Source organism: Ixodes scapularis, unplaced genomic scaffold, assembly GCF_016920785.2.
Source record: "Ixodes scapularis isolate PalLabHiFi unplaced genomic scaffold, ASM1692078v2 PGA_scaffold1__304_contigs__length_218370807, whole genome shotgun sequence".
Taxonomy (NCBI): domain Eukaryota; kingdom Metazoa; phylum Arthropoda; class Arachnida; order Ixodida; family Ixodidae; genus Ixodes; species Ixodes scapularis.
The window spans coordinates 20,353,217-20,369,499 of NW_024609846.1; the positions used below are offsets into that span (position 1 = coordinate 20,353,217).

At 43.0% G+C, this 16,283-nt stretch overlaps 1 protein-coding gene across 1 annotated transcript in view; it reads right to left on the minus strand.

Moving 5' to 3' along the window:
* Positions 1-5,805: 5,805 nt before the first annotated feature.
* The window catches only part of LOC115322537 (enteropeptidase-like), a 45,562-nt gene continuing 35,084 nt past the window's right edge, over positions 5,806-16,283 (minus strand). The window contains exons 2-6 of the mRNA XM_029982901.3: positions 15,337-15,556; positions 14,503-14,731; positions 14,295-14,430; positions 13,768-14,033; positions 5,806-6,069 (exon numbers count right to left, since the gene is read on the minus strand). Coding sequence (XP_029838761.2) covers positions 5,806-6,069; positions 13,768-14,033; positions 14,295-14,430; positions 14,503-14,731; positions 15,337-15,556 — 1,115 coding nt within the window. The remainder of the gene's footprint in view (positions 6,070-13,767; positions 14,034-14,294; positions 14,431-14,502; positions 14,732-15,336; positions 15,557-16,283) is intronic.

The window sequence follows — 16,283 nt, forward strand, 5'->3', positions numbered from 1 at the left end:
AACTTGACACGGCGACACCCAGCGGCGTGTCCCCACATTTTCCCGCGAGTACATCTCAAACAACACCTTGTGGGAATATCAACATCTATTCCAAACTGGGCATGGCGACATCCAGCAGCTTGTACCCGCACATTCTCATGAGTACATCCCAACCGACACCTTATGGGAATGTCACCAAATATATCCAAACCGCACATACTGCCATTTAGCGACATGTCCCAAAACTTTCCCACTAGTACATCTCAAGCGCCAACTTGTAGATGTATCACACATTTTAATCTGAACTTGACATAGCATCAGAGAGCGGCGAGCCCACGCACTTCCCACGATTGCACACACCGTCTAAGCACGACAGACACGCTTGCATCCGTGGCCGGTTTGGCCGGAAAAGGCATGTTTTACCATTGGGTGATGATTGTTGTTTCTGAAAGACACCGGAGACTTTGGAGCACGTGTTCCTCGGCTGTTGGGACCCCTTCCTGTTTTGGTACGTGCCCCAAGGCATGCTTAAGAAAGTATTGCCACTAACGGCTCGAGGAATCCGGTTCTTATCGGTATGGAACACTATCTTCCTTACGACCTTGTGATGCTATTGGGTCTACATGCCGTACGGAAAAGCCGGATGGCGGTCCGCCATGCTAATCTGGATGCCCGCCGGTGAGCCTCTACTACATCAAGAATGTAAACTGAAACCTGTGTACCAGAAAATGTAACCGCACAAAGAATTGCTACAAATCTTCGAGAAGCTGAAAGCGATTTGGAAATTTTAACATTTTACTCCGCCAGTCGAAATCCGGCGGGTGGTGTTTTTAGTGTTCAGATTGGTTGACTGTCCAAGCCTGACAATATAGACAAAAAAGAAGCATCCGTGGTGGAGAGGTACCGCGTCAGACTGTCGAATGGAAGGTCGCTGTTTCGACGCCAGCCGATGGACGAGAGCCAAAAGTATATTCTTTGGAATAATAAAATTCGCAAATGTCACGTGGCAAGAGGTCACAGACATTGCGACTAGCAACGGGTCGACCGTAGGTCGATTATGAACGATCATCGGTCGATGATACCTTTTTTTTCGATTATCGATTCTCGAAAATCTGAATTTTTTTTTAACTTGTAAGAAACCCACCGTGATATTGCCCGAGTCCCTCTGTTCCTGCCCCTGAAATCCTGAAGGGGCAGCTCGATGCTGCCCTTTGGATCTGGAGGCCCTCTCCAGCGACCTTAGGCGAGAGTTCCGCTCCTCACCAGAGGGAGTCCTCAAAGTACAGACAGGCATTGCCTGCCTGTTCTAACACTAGGAATCAGCTGGTGTGCTCCCCCCCACCCGCTCGAAGCTAAAGGTTACATCTGTGAGTAGTCTTATTGTGAGAGGAGCGAGAGGCTCGCTCGCTCTCTTCAGAGGGCGACCTGCGAGGTTTGCGCAATGGAGTCACCTCCGTTGCCTCATTGGCGCCCAAGTCTTTAGCTTGACTGGGTGCCTCGGCTGCCTTGCATCCAAAGAGGGAATGCCCAGGGAGAGAAATCATCAACTTGGGCATAGAGGACTAGAGTGATTTCCCAGGGTTCGCAAGAGAAACCTGGGTTGCCACTGATATCTTGGACGGTGCAGGTCATGTGCCGGACACCGCCTCGCCAAAACAACCCCCCCGGAAAGTGGAAAGGCGACGCTTTGCATCTTGGTAGGTTACGTTCTCTTCAAATTTGAAGGGAAGAATTTATTTTCCCTCTTGAAGTGTTCACAAGCTCCAGAGTATGCAGGATGGTTGCGCTGCAATTGACAAATTTCTTATCTGTTTTCAAGCAATCAGCGGTACGGTTTCTGACCCTCCACTTGGCCCACGTCTCACGAACTCGGCAAGTGCGCGACCCTTGACGTACCGCTGGCACCGAAAGCAGCGAGGCGGATTTGGGACGCAAGGTCGCTCCTTGCATTTCAAGTAGCCTTCGTTAATAGAGGGAGGCAAAGTGTGCCTCTCGAAGGTCAAAACAACCTCTTTGATGGTTCGTTCCTCACCATCTCGTCGGATTGTGCTGCGATTTGCAGCTACAATTTCTTGGGATTTTTTTCTCGGTACTGCCTATTAAATTATCTTCCGAGATCCCGCCACTGATGATGTTCAGTGTTCGATGAGCAGACACTGCCAACTTGAGGTCATGGATCGTTTGGAGATTCATCAAAGCCGTAGCTTGGTATTTCTCATAAAGCTCCGCAAGAAGGCCGCCTGAGAAGAGATTTTTGGCTTCATACTTCGCTTCTGATGTGCCTTGAGGCACTTTGGCGACTAGAAACGGAGAAAGTTTTGAGAGTAGTTTTGATACATCATAAAAGTGGAGAACACAAAATTTTGTAAAATTGTCGTTTGCATTGTTCGCGGAGAGAAATGTGATAGCACTTTGATGCGGGAGCTTTTAAGGGCCCGATCATGTGTTTTAGTTTTGGAACCCATAGATATGAGAAAAACGTCAGAGCCCGGGTGCACCGCCCACCATGGAGCCCAACAGGGGTGTAGAAAATGACTCTTAGCAAGAAAGGCTTGGCTGGCACAATAAATCTACCAGTGCTACTCGGGCACTATACCCAAGTGTGGTTGCATGGACAGGACCTGTTTCCACCCAAGGTTGGTCCTTGCCGCCTAAGAAGATGAAAAAGTAAGGAAAAGAGTATAGAATAAATAAGAAAGATGTTGAATGAAAAATGAAGGAAGGAAGAGAGTAGGAGAGGCGATTGACTGAATCATTCTTGTCGGGCCAAGCCAGTAAACCCGTATACGAGAAGCGGCGTCACTACGAACCCCGATTCATGGTGGTTTCGCCCACCCACGCCTGACTGAGTGTGACTTAAACCGTGCCCGGTGATCCTCAAAGGGTCCAAAGGTACCCCGAGCTCAGCTCAACCACCAGTCTCCCCTTTTTTCCCGGACAGGGGTTAAGTCACGCTCAACCAGGCGTGGGTGGGCGAAACCAGCATGGCTCGGGGTTCGTCGTAACGCCACTCACCAAGCACCTACTAAAGCAGGTGCTCCCTACGTGCGAGTAGAGCCCACGTGGCTGGGGTCCGCGGTGAGGCTAGTCCCCAAGCACCGGCTTTTACATATGCCCCCTTGCGGGTACGATTGCTGACCAAAATAATACAATTTTTTGTAGATTAATGAACGTCTTGAAGCAAGCTCATAAAGATTGGGCAATTCAAGTGCACAAAATAGAAAAAAAAAAAACATCCTGTGTACATTTTAATATAAAATACTGCCAGGAAGGCACGCCAGATAGATAGCCAGCTTGATCTATCTAAAGGCACCGAAATTAAAAAGAGATACGACATTATGACGAGCGTGTTTTGAATTCACTTTTAAATATAAAAATCCGTAAAAAAATCCACCCCACGTAAAATGGCCTTCTCAACACAGACCAGTGTCTGCTCTGTTTCGTGGGCGCCGGCACGTTTGTTTTTGCCCATGCAATGGAAAAGCAGGGGGCTACGGTTTTGGAAGACTCCGTTTCATTTGAAACCTTCACACATATAGTGGTTCAAGAACGTATAAACAAGCATAGTCACGAAGCTCCAAGAAAAACATCCATGCAGATAGTGCTGTAACAATCATAAATGTTGTTGAATGCGTGGCCCCTTTTTTTTTTACAAGAGCCTGCGTTTAAGATTATTATAACCACATATTTGTCGTTGGGGGCAAGGATTTCGGACACTCGTCTATACAGGCCAAGTAGTAAGTTATTACTAACGTTTAGCAAGCATAAAATTACTCACTCAGGCTTGAAATTACAATCCTAAGTGATTTGGTATAATAGTAAGCCAATCTGCTATGATGAATATATACAACGTTCAGCAAATATTTTTAATATTAGCAATTGGGAGTTGTACAAGTAGACCAAGTTAGGCATGCCCACGCTTTGCCCCCTTGAAGCTCACATCTCTGCTAACCGTGCCCCCTATAATCGAGGTAGGACGCAGGGGGAATTGCATGGGCACCCCAAGTTGCGCATGCTCCCGTAGAGCCCACTTTTGAAATATCTCTGCCCTCCACCCCCCCCCCCCCCCTTTCATAGCCGAAGTGGAACCCACGGGCGCATCGCATCGGCAGTGCAGATAGGACATGCCCAATCTGCACTGCCAATGGGCTAGAAGCATACATTTCTGCTAACTCTGCCTCCGCATAACAAAGGTGGGACCCACGGTGGCATTGCACGGGCGGTTCAAGTTGGGCATACGCCCACGTTTTGCCACAGTGGCGCCCACATCATTGCTAACTTGGCTCCTGAACAGCTGTGGTGGGACCGATGGGGGTTTTACTTAGGCCGTCCAAGTTCGGTATGCTACACTTTGCCCCCATAGAGCCCGCACCATCGCTAACGTGGGGTATGCACGGTCCACGTGCGACCCAGGGAGTTTTTGCATTGGTAGACCAAGCAAGTCGGATATGCCCAAGCTTTGCCACTACGGAGCCCCCCCCCCCCCCCCCCCCCCGCCATTGCTACCATGGCCCGCGCAGAGACCAGTTGGGACACACGACGCTTTTAGTTATGCAGCTCAGGTCGATAATACCCATATACTTTGCCATGTGGAGCCCGCACCATTTCTAACATGATCCACGCACAGTCTAGGTAGGACCCACGGCGGCTTTACATGGGGAGCCCTAGTCGGGTGCACGCCAACGCTTTGCCGCCCTGAAGCCCACACTGTCGCTAATTTGGCTGCCGCAATGCCGAGGTGGGACCCACAGGGATTTTACATGATAGCCCAACTCGAGAACGCCCACGTTTTGCCGCCGTTGATCCAGCATTGTGGCAACTTCGCCCCCGCGGGGGCGAGGTAGGGCCTACGGGGGTTTTAAATGGATAGTCTAAGCTGTGCATGTCCCTCGTTTTGCTGCAATGGAGCCCCCATCTTCGTAAATTTCGACCCTGCAGAGCCGAGGTGGGACCCACTGCGGTTTCACATGGGTACCCCAACTGGTCACGTCCGCGCTTCGCCGCTGTGGAGACCTCCTATCGCCTTTAAAAGTTCACTAGCTGGCCTGCACATCTTTGTTACTTCTACCAGGTCACGTGATGCTACGGTATTACGAAGACAACGAATTGATGTCCGAAATTCACGAAACGTGACGGCGTAGAGTGATGTCAGGTCACATGTCCATGTCGCGTGACGTAAGTTCGCGTGACGTAAAGGCGTCTCGCGACCACGTCACGTGACGCGAAGACCGTTAATTATATGGTATCACATGGCAGACCGCCCTGACAACATAATGTTACGTGACGTTTACTGCCTTTTAAACAAATTTAATCGATCGCTCCGATAAGTGCTGCATCCCGCGAATTATGATTTTTAAGAGAAGCATTTCTGAACATTTTAGTTTAGTCAACTAGCTAATGGTATTTCCAAGGAGTGTTCGGAATAACTCTGCAGGGAAAGGAAATATCACTTCAGTGACCAGAAATGTCATCTCGAAACTACGAAAAAAAAAATTCTTGCTAAAAACAAAAGAAAAAGGTTATTTCATTGCATTTTGAGCACGAGTATAGCCGAAGCAAAGACAGTTTTCATTATGAATTTAACCGGTGACTGCGCGAGACGAAGAAAATTCAGTTGATAGTGGTAGAAAAAGTAACAGTAGAGGCCACCTCCACCAGCTTTCCTGCTCACTCACCGTATTTTCATTACCAGTGTTCATCGAGAGCAATCCGGCATATTTGCACGAAGCATGTAAGATCATAAATGTAGGCAAATAAAACTGTACATAGGCGTAAACATTTTTTCTTAAATTTTTTATTAACTCGAAGGTTATCCTTCAGGAAGTCTTATGGTTCTACAGACTGGTTGTAGAACTGAAAGAACCTCTTTACACACTCTTTACGGGCATCCTCCGTAGCACACGTGGCATTTTTGTCACTATGACTTCCATGCTCTATAAATTTCGAAATAAGCGAGTCCACGAAGTGCGAGACCTTCACAAAGAGTGAAGGTCTCTCCGGGTAAAGGCAGTTATCTGGCCCGTCAGAAACCACACCAATAAGAGTCCACCGACCGTTATCTTCGTACATCAAGGGTCCTCCGCTGTCTCCCTGAAAATAAAGCGTAAGAAATTATTAGACAGAATTCGATGTTTTATACTAAACAGAAAGATTCGAAATATGTGTTTATGAAACCTAACACGTTTCTCCGCGTGATTTACTAGCAGTACTACTGCTAATGTTACAGCGTTTTGCAGGTTTTCATGTTGTTCCGCATAAGCGTTAATGATTCCAACGTTCTACTGTAAGAGACACAAATACCCAGAACGAACAAAATAACAGACATCAAGGTGTTGCTTGTAAATTGAAAGCATCTATTTGAGAAATTCTCTTGTTGACCACAAAGGTCGGATATGGTTATATCTCTCAATGCTTCTATTGTAAGAGCAGTACATATCCGCCGTTATTCACATAAACTTTCAATATATTGACGAGCCTTGATATTCGTAGACACAGCACTGAGACTCAACCTTAACGACATTGATACATACTAAGCTGCACAAATGTTGGCTCTCCAAATAGTTCCCTTGATAGCAATAAAACATAAACAAGAGGATGTAAAAACTTTTTCAGATAAGTACGTTTCTAGTATTTCTAATGGGGAGCTGTTCTACAAAGTTTTGGAAAAGAATAAGCTCGTAAATTTAGTCGTGCAGAACAGTGTAGAATCTAACTGAGCGTACAAGAACGTTACCATCTAGATCGCAAGCAAGGCGCACTTCTGGACATAACAAGACGTCATGGTACTTTGTTTTATGAGATATGCAAGCGAAAAAAATATACAGCTCATCCATGGTGCTAACTCTTTCATTAGCGGGTGCTTTCAGTGAATAACTACGGGTTTCCCTTAGTAACGCAATGAGAGTGCGGTCTGATTATTGTGGTCACAAAACAATATTGAGTTAAAGTGTCCAGCATTTCACACAAACATGTTTCACAAATGAAACGCAGCCGAACTCACAAATAATTCTACAGAGGCAAAAGTATGTTTATCGCGGTGTAATCTTAGGAACTATTTCTTTGAAACTTTCCTTTTCAGAGCTGGTTGACGTTGCCAAAAGGAACGCGCGATAAACATGGGCAACGTTTGGCACCATGGGCAACGTCGCCCATGGGCGACGTTTGTTGAATAGAGTTCATCGAATAGACAGGAGCACACCATGATCACTTGAACATGGGACCGGCTACCATCGAAACCTTAGCAGACATTTGGGTTGCGGTTTCTGTCCAATCGCTGCTGTTACACGACTAGATAAAGAATTTAATTGTGGGGAGCGTGTGCCTTGGGGATCTGTAATCTCACAGCAGTATCGGAGAGGATGTATGATAAGTATAGGAGCCGTGTTTCCCTTGTTGCTGCCCAGAAAAACAAAGAAAGCAGGCCAGGCGATTCACTGTGGCTGCAACATCACCACACCCGTACGACACCCCGCCCGACCAGGAAGACACAAAGCAGATAACCCGGAACGCCTATCAGACAACGCGGGATATAGCGCTTATGAGCAAACAGCGGATTGGGAACCTACGCAGTCCGGCGGAGTGACTGAGCGGAACGTAACATTTTCTTTCTGCTCCTCAGGTGGGTGCTTCTTTTTTTCTTCTTTCTTTTCGCACCGCACACTTCGCTGGACTGCGCTCTCCCGTACTGAGCCATTTTTTATACCAAAGAAAATGTTTGCTTACAATGGGAAGGAGCTGAGCTAGTTGGTTGTACATACTTAGATTGTGGAAACCAGCTGAACTTACAGAAAAGAATGAGGAGAGAGAGGAGAAAAGGCATCCGATCGCTGGACTACCAACTATTTATTAACCCTCGGCTTCTTCTTCTACGTGAAAAGGACAGCCACCAGACAAGTAGAAGAAGAAGCCGAGGGTTAATAAATAGTTGGTAGTCCAGCGATCGGATGCCTTTTCTCCTTTCTCTCCTCACCCTTTTCTGTAAGTTCAGCTGGTTTCCACAATCTAAGTATGTTTGCTTAGCATGTATGAAAGAAGTGATGGATGATAGTCAAGTGTTAAAATGCACAAAATGCAACAGCCTCTACCATATTGGGAAGTTCTCGGGCGTCACATAAAAAGCCGAAAAAGCGGCAAATCGGCTGACTTGGCTCTGTACAACCTGTAAACTGAACACCCAACGTCAAGAACAGCACGGAGATGACCAGATTGTTCAGGACACTGCCGAAAGTTCGGAACACGGACAAGCGGCTATACTGGCGCAAAAAGTGCAGAAAAACAAAAAGATGACCGCGGTTTTGACTACGATTGAAAACATCGAAAAGAAGCTGAATCTGTAGTCTGTGCAACACGACACTAAAATAAAAAAAACTGGATGATCAGGAGAAAACCATTGAATCTATTAAAAATCGGCGAACTTGCTATCTAAACAGTACGACGATTTGCTAAAACTAATCGCCTCACTAACAACTGTCACGAACGACCTCAGGAAAAAAACAAAGGAGATCCAACAGCTTACATTTGACAATGATGCCCGAATAAAAGACCTAGAGTGGGCAGTTGAAAATATGAACCAATATGAACCAAGGAGAAACATTGCCATCCATGGGATTGTCCCAAACGTACACGAAGAGCTGTCAACAATTCTGGAAAATCTAGCAACGAGGGTAGACCTACCTTTCCCAGATCCAGATGAGGTCGAGGCCACGCACAGACTAAGAGCGAGAGATTATAAGAATGCTTCGATCATTGTCCCGTTCAACGAAAGATCGGAAAGAGACCGGTAAGTCACCAAGTGCAAAGCGCTAACAGTGAATCATATCTTCATCAATGAGAAGTTGACAAAGCTGAAGAAATGGTTGTTCAGGAACGCAAAGCAATGTGCAAGCAAAGGGGGCTACAGCTTTGTTTGAATGAAAAATGGAAAAATACTGGTCAGGCAAAGCGAAGGATCGGCAGTGATACGTATCGACAAGGAAGATGACCTGAACAAAATTCGATAAAATGGCCACGTGTAGCATACTTAACGACTGGAATAGATATGTAAAAAAAATATATTAGCAAAAGAGGATAGGAGGAAGTACAGCTCCTGCATGTCGTTCAAATTAACATCAGAAGCATTAAAAAACATTGGGATGAACCTAACGTATACCTTGCTAGTTCGCTCGAAGATATCGATGAAATATTACTGACTGAAGAAAACATGGGGGCTAAAATAACCCTTACCATTTCATATAGATAAATTCTTTTCAATTTCAATACATCTAGATGGCAGAAAGAAGGAAGAATAGTAGCTTACATAAAATTGATTGTTTTTCGGACCGTGCGGAGGTGTTTATATATCATGCAGAAGTTCTTGTCTTTACTGTTCGTAGGCCTGAAGTGTCATTTACGATGGCTGCGTTCTATGGACCACCCAGTGGTAAACGAAACTTATTCTCCTATGAGTTCATAAAACTCTTGAATACTTTTAATCACAATGACCATGTCGTAATAGCAGGCGTTTTCAACATCGATGTCATGTGCCGCAGCAAAACCGGAGTAAAAGAAAATCTTGATGTATTGTAAAACTTCGAATTGGGGAATATGATTGATGGCTATACACGTGAAGAATACCTAGGTGATAAAGTGACAAAAACTTGTATCGAGCATTAAATATTGCGTACTTGTACCGAACATTTTATAGCGGCAATAATGAAAAAAAAGTAGCAGATCACTACTTTGTCGCTCTAAAATTATGCGTGAGGCCGAAACTAAAAGCCCGTCGGGAAAACGATTCAAGGACATTCTGGATAACAAAAAAATAGACAGCTGTAATAAAATGTATAACCTAGACGACCTAAACCTTTTCAAAAGAGAGATATCCATATTCAAAGGAATATATGACAGCTCTGTTAAAACAATCAGACTGGAACAGCGGAAGCCGGGGCTGTCTGGATTAATGACAAAATACTAGAACTAAGTTATGAAAAAAATATATCTCGGAATAGATATAAGCAAAACTCCAAAGATGCAACACTAAAGGAGGAGTTCAGGCAGGTACGGAATTGCGTGACGGAGAAGATTAGACTCGCAAAAAAGATATTCATTGTGACGCAACTCCAGAATTGTAGGAAAAACCTAAGGAAAACGCGGAATATTGTGAATCAAATGATGGAAAAACCATCTGAAGACAGGATTCAGGAATGTATTAAGAAAAACGTTGGAGTAACCGATTACTATATTCTCAGTAACAACTTCAATAACAACATCACTAAAGTTGTACAAAATTTGCACGAGCCAGTAAACAATACACAGACACTGGAATGCCACTGTCGAATGTACATTACTCGGCATACCGATACCAGAAATGACAAATACAGATCAAGAATAATATAATTAACAGTATTCCAATCATAGAACCAGCGGGATAGGATCAACTAAGACCATCAGACATAAAAGTGAACTATAACAACTTAAAACATGCTTTGCTGGCGGTATTATACCCGATAACCTTCAGGTTGCGAGAGCCGGACGTGTTTATAAAACAAATGAGGGAAAAATGAATTAGGCAACTGCAGGCCCACCGCACTAATGTCCGTCATCGCGAAGGTAAAGGAAAGAGTTGTTTTAAAAATCATGACCCACTTTTGTTAGCAATATTCACTAATTACCAACACCCCACACCGTAAGGCTTTCGGCAAACATTTTGTACTACGTTTTTAAGTGAAGCCGTGAAATATTACATGAACTAAAAATCGATTTTAATGATGTAGTAGTACTTCCAATACTTCTTGACCTGGCAAAAGCATTCGACACAATTGACTATTCTATATTACGACATAACAATGAAAACGTTGGCTTTCAGACGAACTTTGTAGATTTGTTTAAAAATTACTTTTCCAAACAGACGCAACGAGCTAGGAAAGAAAAATGCTTCAATGACTCTGTGCACACAACTTGTGGTGTGGCTCAGGGATCTGTTATAGACCCTATGCTTTTTTTAACATCTACATGAACGGTCTTGCCGAACTCCCTCTAAAATCTAACCTCTATCAATACGCTGACGATACAGCATTAGTCCTGGCAAATAAAAATTAATATAATACCGTCAAAAGCCCGCAAATTGATTTCAATAATATAATGAACTAGCTTTCTGAAAACTCTATATTTGACAACAATGAAAAAAAACACACCTTATGTGCCTTCGAACGCACCAAAGGGGTGCTAACCCTAAAAAACTACCCTTTTTACATACAACTCAATGCAATCAGCGCAACTGTACGCCCCATTTTCATTTACCACAAACACTAAATATCTAGGCACGTAATTTGACGAGCATCTATCGTTAAATTTTCATGAAGATCATCTAATAAATCACTTACAAACAATATCATCCTACTTATACAGATTGCGGAAGCCCGCGGACATTTGGCTATGACGATTAATTTAGCAAATGTTAGCAGAGTCAAAACTAAGATATGGAATTATTATTTATGGATCTTGACTTCAGAACACAAAGAATAACTAAGTTAATAAAAAGGATGGTGCGGAACATCGCCTATGAAGCAAAACTTGAAAATATGGTGTTTGAAGATCACCTGTCAGAACCTGACCTATTGAAAGTGAATAAACTGCGCAAATTTGTGAATCTATCGAATCATTACTTCACATTCGAATTCAAAATAAACACCATCAAAGAAAGGCAACTGAGAAACGCGGAAAAGCTTCAAATACCAAAAATGTAGACTAACTATGGAACTACGCTCCGCATATTTTATGTGCTTGCATATGTCAACCAACTTCCTTAAAAATTTCACACCCTCCACTCCTTAAAATCTGTGAAAAAAGGAAACTAGGAAATGGTGTATACAGGAAACTGAAGCTTAACTAGTCGTTCTCCCGAGCTCTTTTTTTATACTCTCCTGCGTACCTTGGCCTAGTACAAGATTAAAAATGAAGCGAAATCTTCATGCGTTCTCCAATTCCCTAAGTACAGTATTAGAGTTACTTGTAGATTTCCACCAGATACCTTGACAAAGCGCGTTGGTTAATTAGTCGCCATTGTGTATTTCCAATTGGGATACCTCATCCTCGTTTTGTCGTTTGTTGGAATTATGACTGTTTTTTTTGTTGTTTGTGAGTATTTGGCAAATTGGCCACACTGCAATTTCCCTAGTAATTGTACGTGATATCTAAAGTGTAACGAACACATTTTGTCTTCGTTTTGTTTCTCTTGTGCCTCAACACTGAATAGTTTTTGAAGAAAATGTTTGTACGATTTTGAAAACCGAGTACCCCCGTAAAAAGATAATTTGAATGGACTGCCCGTTCTCACGCACAAGCACAAAAGTGCATTGGTGCGACGGTTTTTTTTTGTGCCTTGATTCGGATCTGCGAAGAAGCTATTATTATTATTATTACCTAAATCTGGCGCGCAGCTCTGGTTTCGAAGCTGATTGACAGCGCCACTAACGGCAGCGTCCGCCTTGCATCGTACAGCGAACCGCTACCCACCCACGCCTCATCTAATGCTCCCGCGGCGTCTAGGCCAAATGTGCACCCTCCCGCGGTCATCTTTTTCGATTTCGCTCTGGCGCACCCGCGTCCAGCGTTGCTCTGCATGTATTTTCATGTTATTCGACCCGCAGCAGTTCTCAAAGCTCATGCTTAATCGTGTGTCTCGAACAATACTCCGCCATGTTTTCGTTTATCTGCGGCGGAATGTCCATCTACAGAGCGTTTATTTGTTCACCGGGCCGAATATCACGACTGGACGATATTCCTCACTGCCTGTAATTAATAATATCTATAGTAAAAAGTATTTATCCCTTCGCTACTAGTTGGATTGCTCTTGCTCGCCGGCGGATTGAATGTACGTACAGGGATATAGGTGATCGTGGTGGGTTTCACGTGCATATGGAGGAGATATGTCTTTTCGATCTCCAGAGCTCGTTAAGAAAGGTAACGCCGATTATGGCCCAGAACGTGTCCTTTCTTTGAGTAAAATGTATTGATGTGCAATCAAGTTGCCATATCATGTTGATAACGTAGTTTAAGTCACACAAGCAAATTGAAGATGCCTCAGATAAATATAAATATCCTTCAAAACTTCTAGACCAATCAAGATGCTTGAGACAAACTTAGTTTTTCACCAGATGAACAGAGCGGCATTTACTTCCAAACTCCTGCAATGCATGGGATACACTATTTAAGATACACTCGTCTCAGTTTGATAAGAAAACGTCAAAGCCTTTCGGGAGAGAAGGAGAATCAATGCTGAATCATTTCCTCCGTAAAGTTAGAGAAAAAATTAATTGGTGTAAAGGTCTCGTGACAGATATTTCCTTGCTAAATTTAGCGGGGAAACAAATATTTTCGTGTTAAATTTAGCGGGAAATCTATATTACCGTGAAGACCACCTGACAAGTCACGTGATGTAATTTTCTTCTTTAACAATTGCAATATCTTTAAATCGGTTTTTAAATCACTCGACATCAATTTTGTTTTCATATTTAACTAAAAAACTAGATTGGTGCTCAGGTAACGTAATTCCGATTTTCCTGCTCAATTTAGCGGAGGAACTAATTTTTTTTTTAACGTGAGAGGACAGGCAACGTCGATTTCCTCGCTAAACGGCGGTGAAATAATGACACGAACGGACGGACGATCGGCTGGACAAACATTTAGGACTAAAGGGTTACACTAAAATGAACTGCAGGCTTTATAAACTTCGATGCAAGAAGAAATAACATTTATTATATGATATTTGAGTGTTATAGGAAGCACAGTTCAAGGGTTTTCTGTACTCACACGACATTCTCCTCCATTCGTGCAAATGATGTAGCCAGGAACTTCGTTTTTCATTTGGGCAGAACATTGATTTTGATCCATGAGATCTAATTTTCGTGCCATCAGTGTGTTTGCGCCTCGAAACCAACCGAATCCTCCTGGTTCCGTTTGTGATTCGGCGCTAACTACTTCTCTTGATGTTTTGTTTATGGGTTTCTGAATCTCAGGGTCGTCTATTTCGTCTTCGACTTCAAAATAATCTTCATATTCATCTAGACTGATATACTCTGGGAGTAAAACAAATATTTATTTGAAATATTAATAAAGGCCATATGAATGATTGTACATTCCAGGGGCTTATTGGTATGCCAGCATGTGTGAAACACCAACCACAGTCTGATCAACGTATAAGCTATATGTCACAGAACGCATAAGAATAGCTTTTTAATTACCAGTTTAATAAATAAATTACGAAATCATTAAAAGTTGCGGAGTTGTATTTTATAATGAATCGCGTCTGTAGTAAATATTAAAATCAGGCCATTTACCGTATATCTGTCCCCAGCCAGCAACATAGGATGCACTGCTTGCAGGGGGATCGACACAGTTTTTAGGAAGGCAGATTGGCTGAATATAGTCAGTGTAGTTGACTTTTGTTTTTAATTTTACAACAGCAATGTCTTTCTGTGAAAGTAATACAGAAAAACGCATGATGCACAACATTTAAAGGTGTAAGGACCGTTGCTCTTTACGTACCATGAAAAGGTGACAGTTGTCTTGTATAGGGGTGCAGATGCTTTCAACTTCAACACAGATCACCTGGCTTTCAGAATCCTCATTGTATTCTTGATCTAATTTTGGAGATACTTCCGCATTTCTGGTTTTCTTTTCTTGTATATTAGAATCTTGTGGAGTGTTACATTGAGAAACATCGGTTCTGAGTGTGGTTCCAAGACGAACTGAAAACTCATGAGCGCCTTGGTTTCTTTAATCATAAAGAAAAAGCAGAGACAGTTACTTTTACCGAATTTAGTAAGTTTTATTTATCTATTTATTTTTTTTTGTACATACTGTGGATCTTTCGAGGTCCAAGCAGGGTGGGCGGTAAACATAAATACCGCTAGAGAAAACAATGGTTGCACACAACCATTTTTTTTAGTTTTACATTTACAAATCATATACAAATTTAGTTAATAGATCTGAGACAGAACCTGCGTTCTACCCCTTCGACAGGTACAATATCGTTTATTGGCCTCAAGTTAGAAATTCATATTGGAGTTCAAAGTCCAATTTTCTCACCACGTGTAAACGGAATGCCTGACACACGATAATTGTTTAAACTTTAAATAAAATTTGATTATCGGGTGTCTTGTCTAATTATGTGCCGCCATCAAATGCGAATTTCACGCTGCAAAAAGCAGAAACGCGTGTGTTGCTTCATGCCTCAAACCGCACTGCACAAGGAGTGGCTGAATAACCCTTCAAACTAACGAAGAACGGACTAGGAATATGCGAGACAGCAAATAAGTATTATATGAAAACAAATAAAAATACATATTTACATTAAATTTGAAAAGAAAAATCACTTACCGAAAACAATGTGTTGCCGTTACTATATGTTCCTCGCCAATTAAGACCCCTCCGCATACAAAGGTATCGTTTGAATTATAGATTGCGACCATCCAGGGCCAGTGTTCCGGGAGAGCCTCGGTACCATTGATGATTCTTGCAGAAATATGTTTTACTTTTTGGCGCTTTCCGCACTTATACTGCGTATCATTTTCGTCTGTGCGTGCTAGACTTGCAGACTCTGTAACCATTCAGTTGGCGAGTGCACATTCAAACACACAATTTGCGTTGAAAAGCGTGATTGCAAAAAAAGTGAATGTGTGCACTTCTTTAATATTCGATTTTGGAATGCACAATTTTGTTTTCTACAAATTGGCAACATCGTTGCAGAGTGTATCCTACCTGAGATAAGGCAGGGATAGTTTTGGGTTTAAGGTCGTAAAGTGCCAGGATAAAGAAGCAGGGAGTCGTTTTCTGTAATGCATTAAAACTCATCGCGAAACAGGGACTGTTCTTCTTTGCATACCGAAAAAATTATAGTTCTACAGTCTAACAAAAAGCGAGTTGTAGCTGCATCTATGGCCATTACTGCTTTTTCACTAGCTCTTTCACCTCAAATATTCCACGGACATTAAATTCGGTTGCCATACAAGTTAAGCAAATCGGGAAAGTGATCATTAGAGAGTTTTAGTAGATCGTTCCGATGACTCCGACAGCAATGCCCGATACACCGTTGCTGTTTTTTCCCAAGCAACTGGTCGTTATCAGGGGTATTCTAGGTATGGGATAAATCATCGAAAGCTCTCTATTACGACTTTATGTGTCTGCGCACTCAATTCTATTGGCCTTTCTAGCGAAATTTTCGAATACAGTGGTTTACACCGCGTGCTCCCGGGTTTGAGAGAGTAGGTCTGTGTTGGCCGACTGCGCTGGGCTGTGAGTTCTTCAAAAAGGAGTAGCAGCCTGCG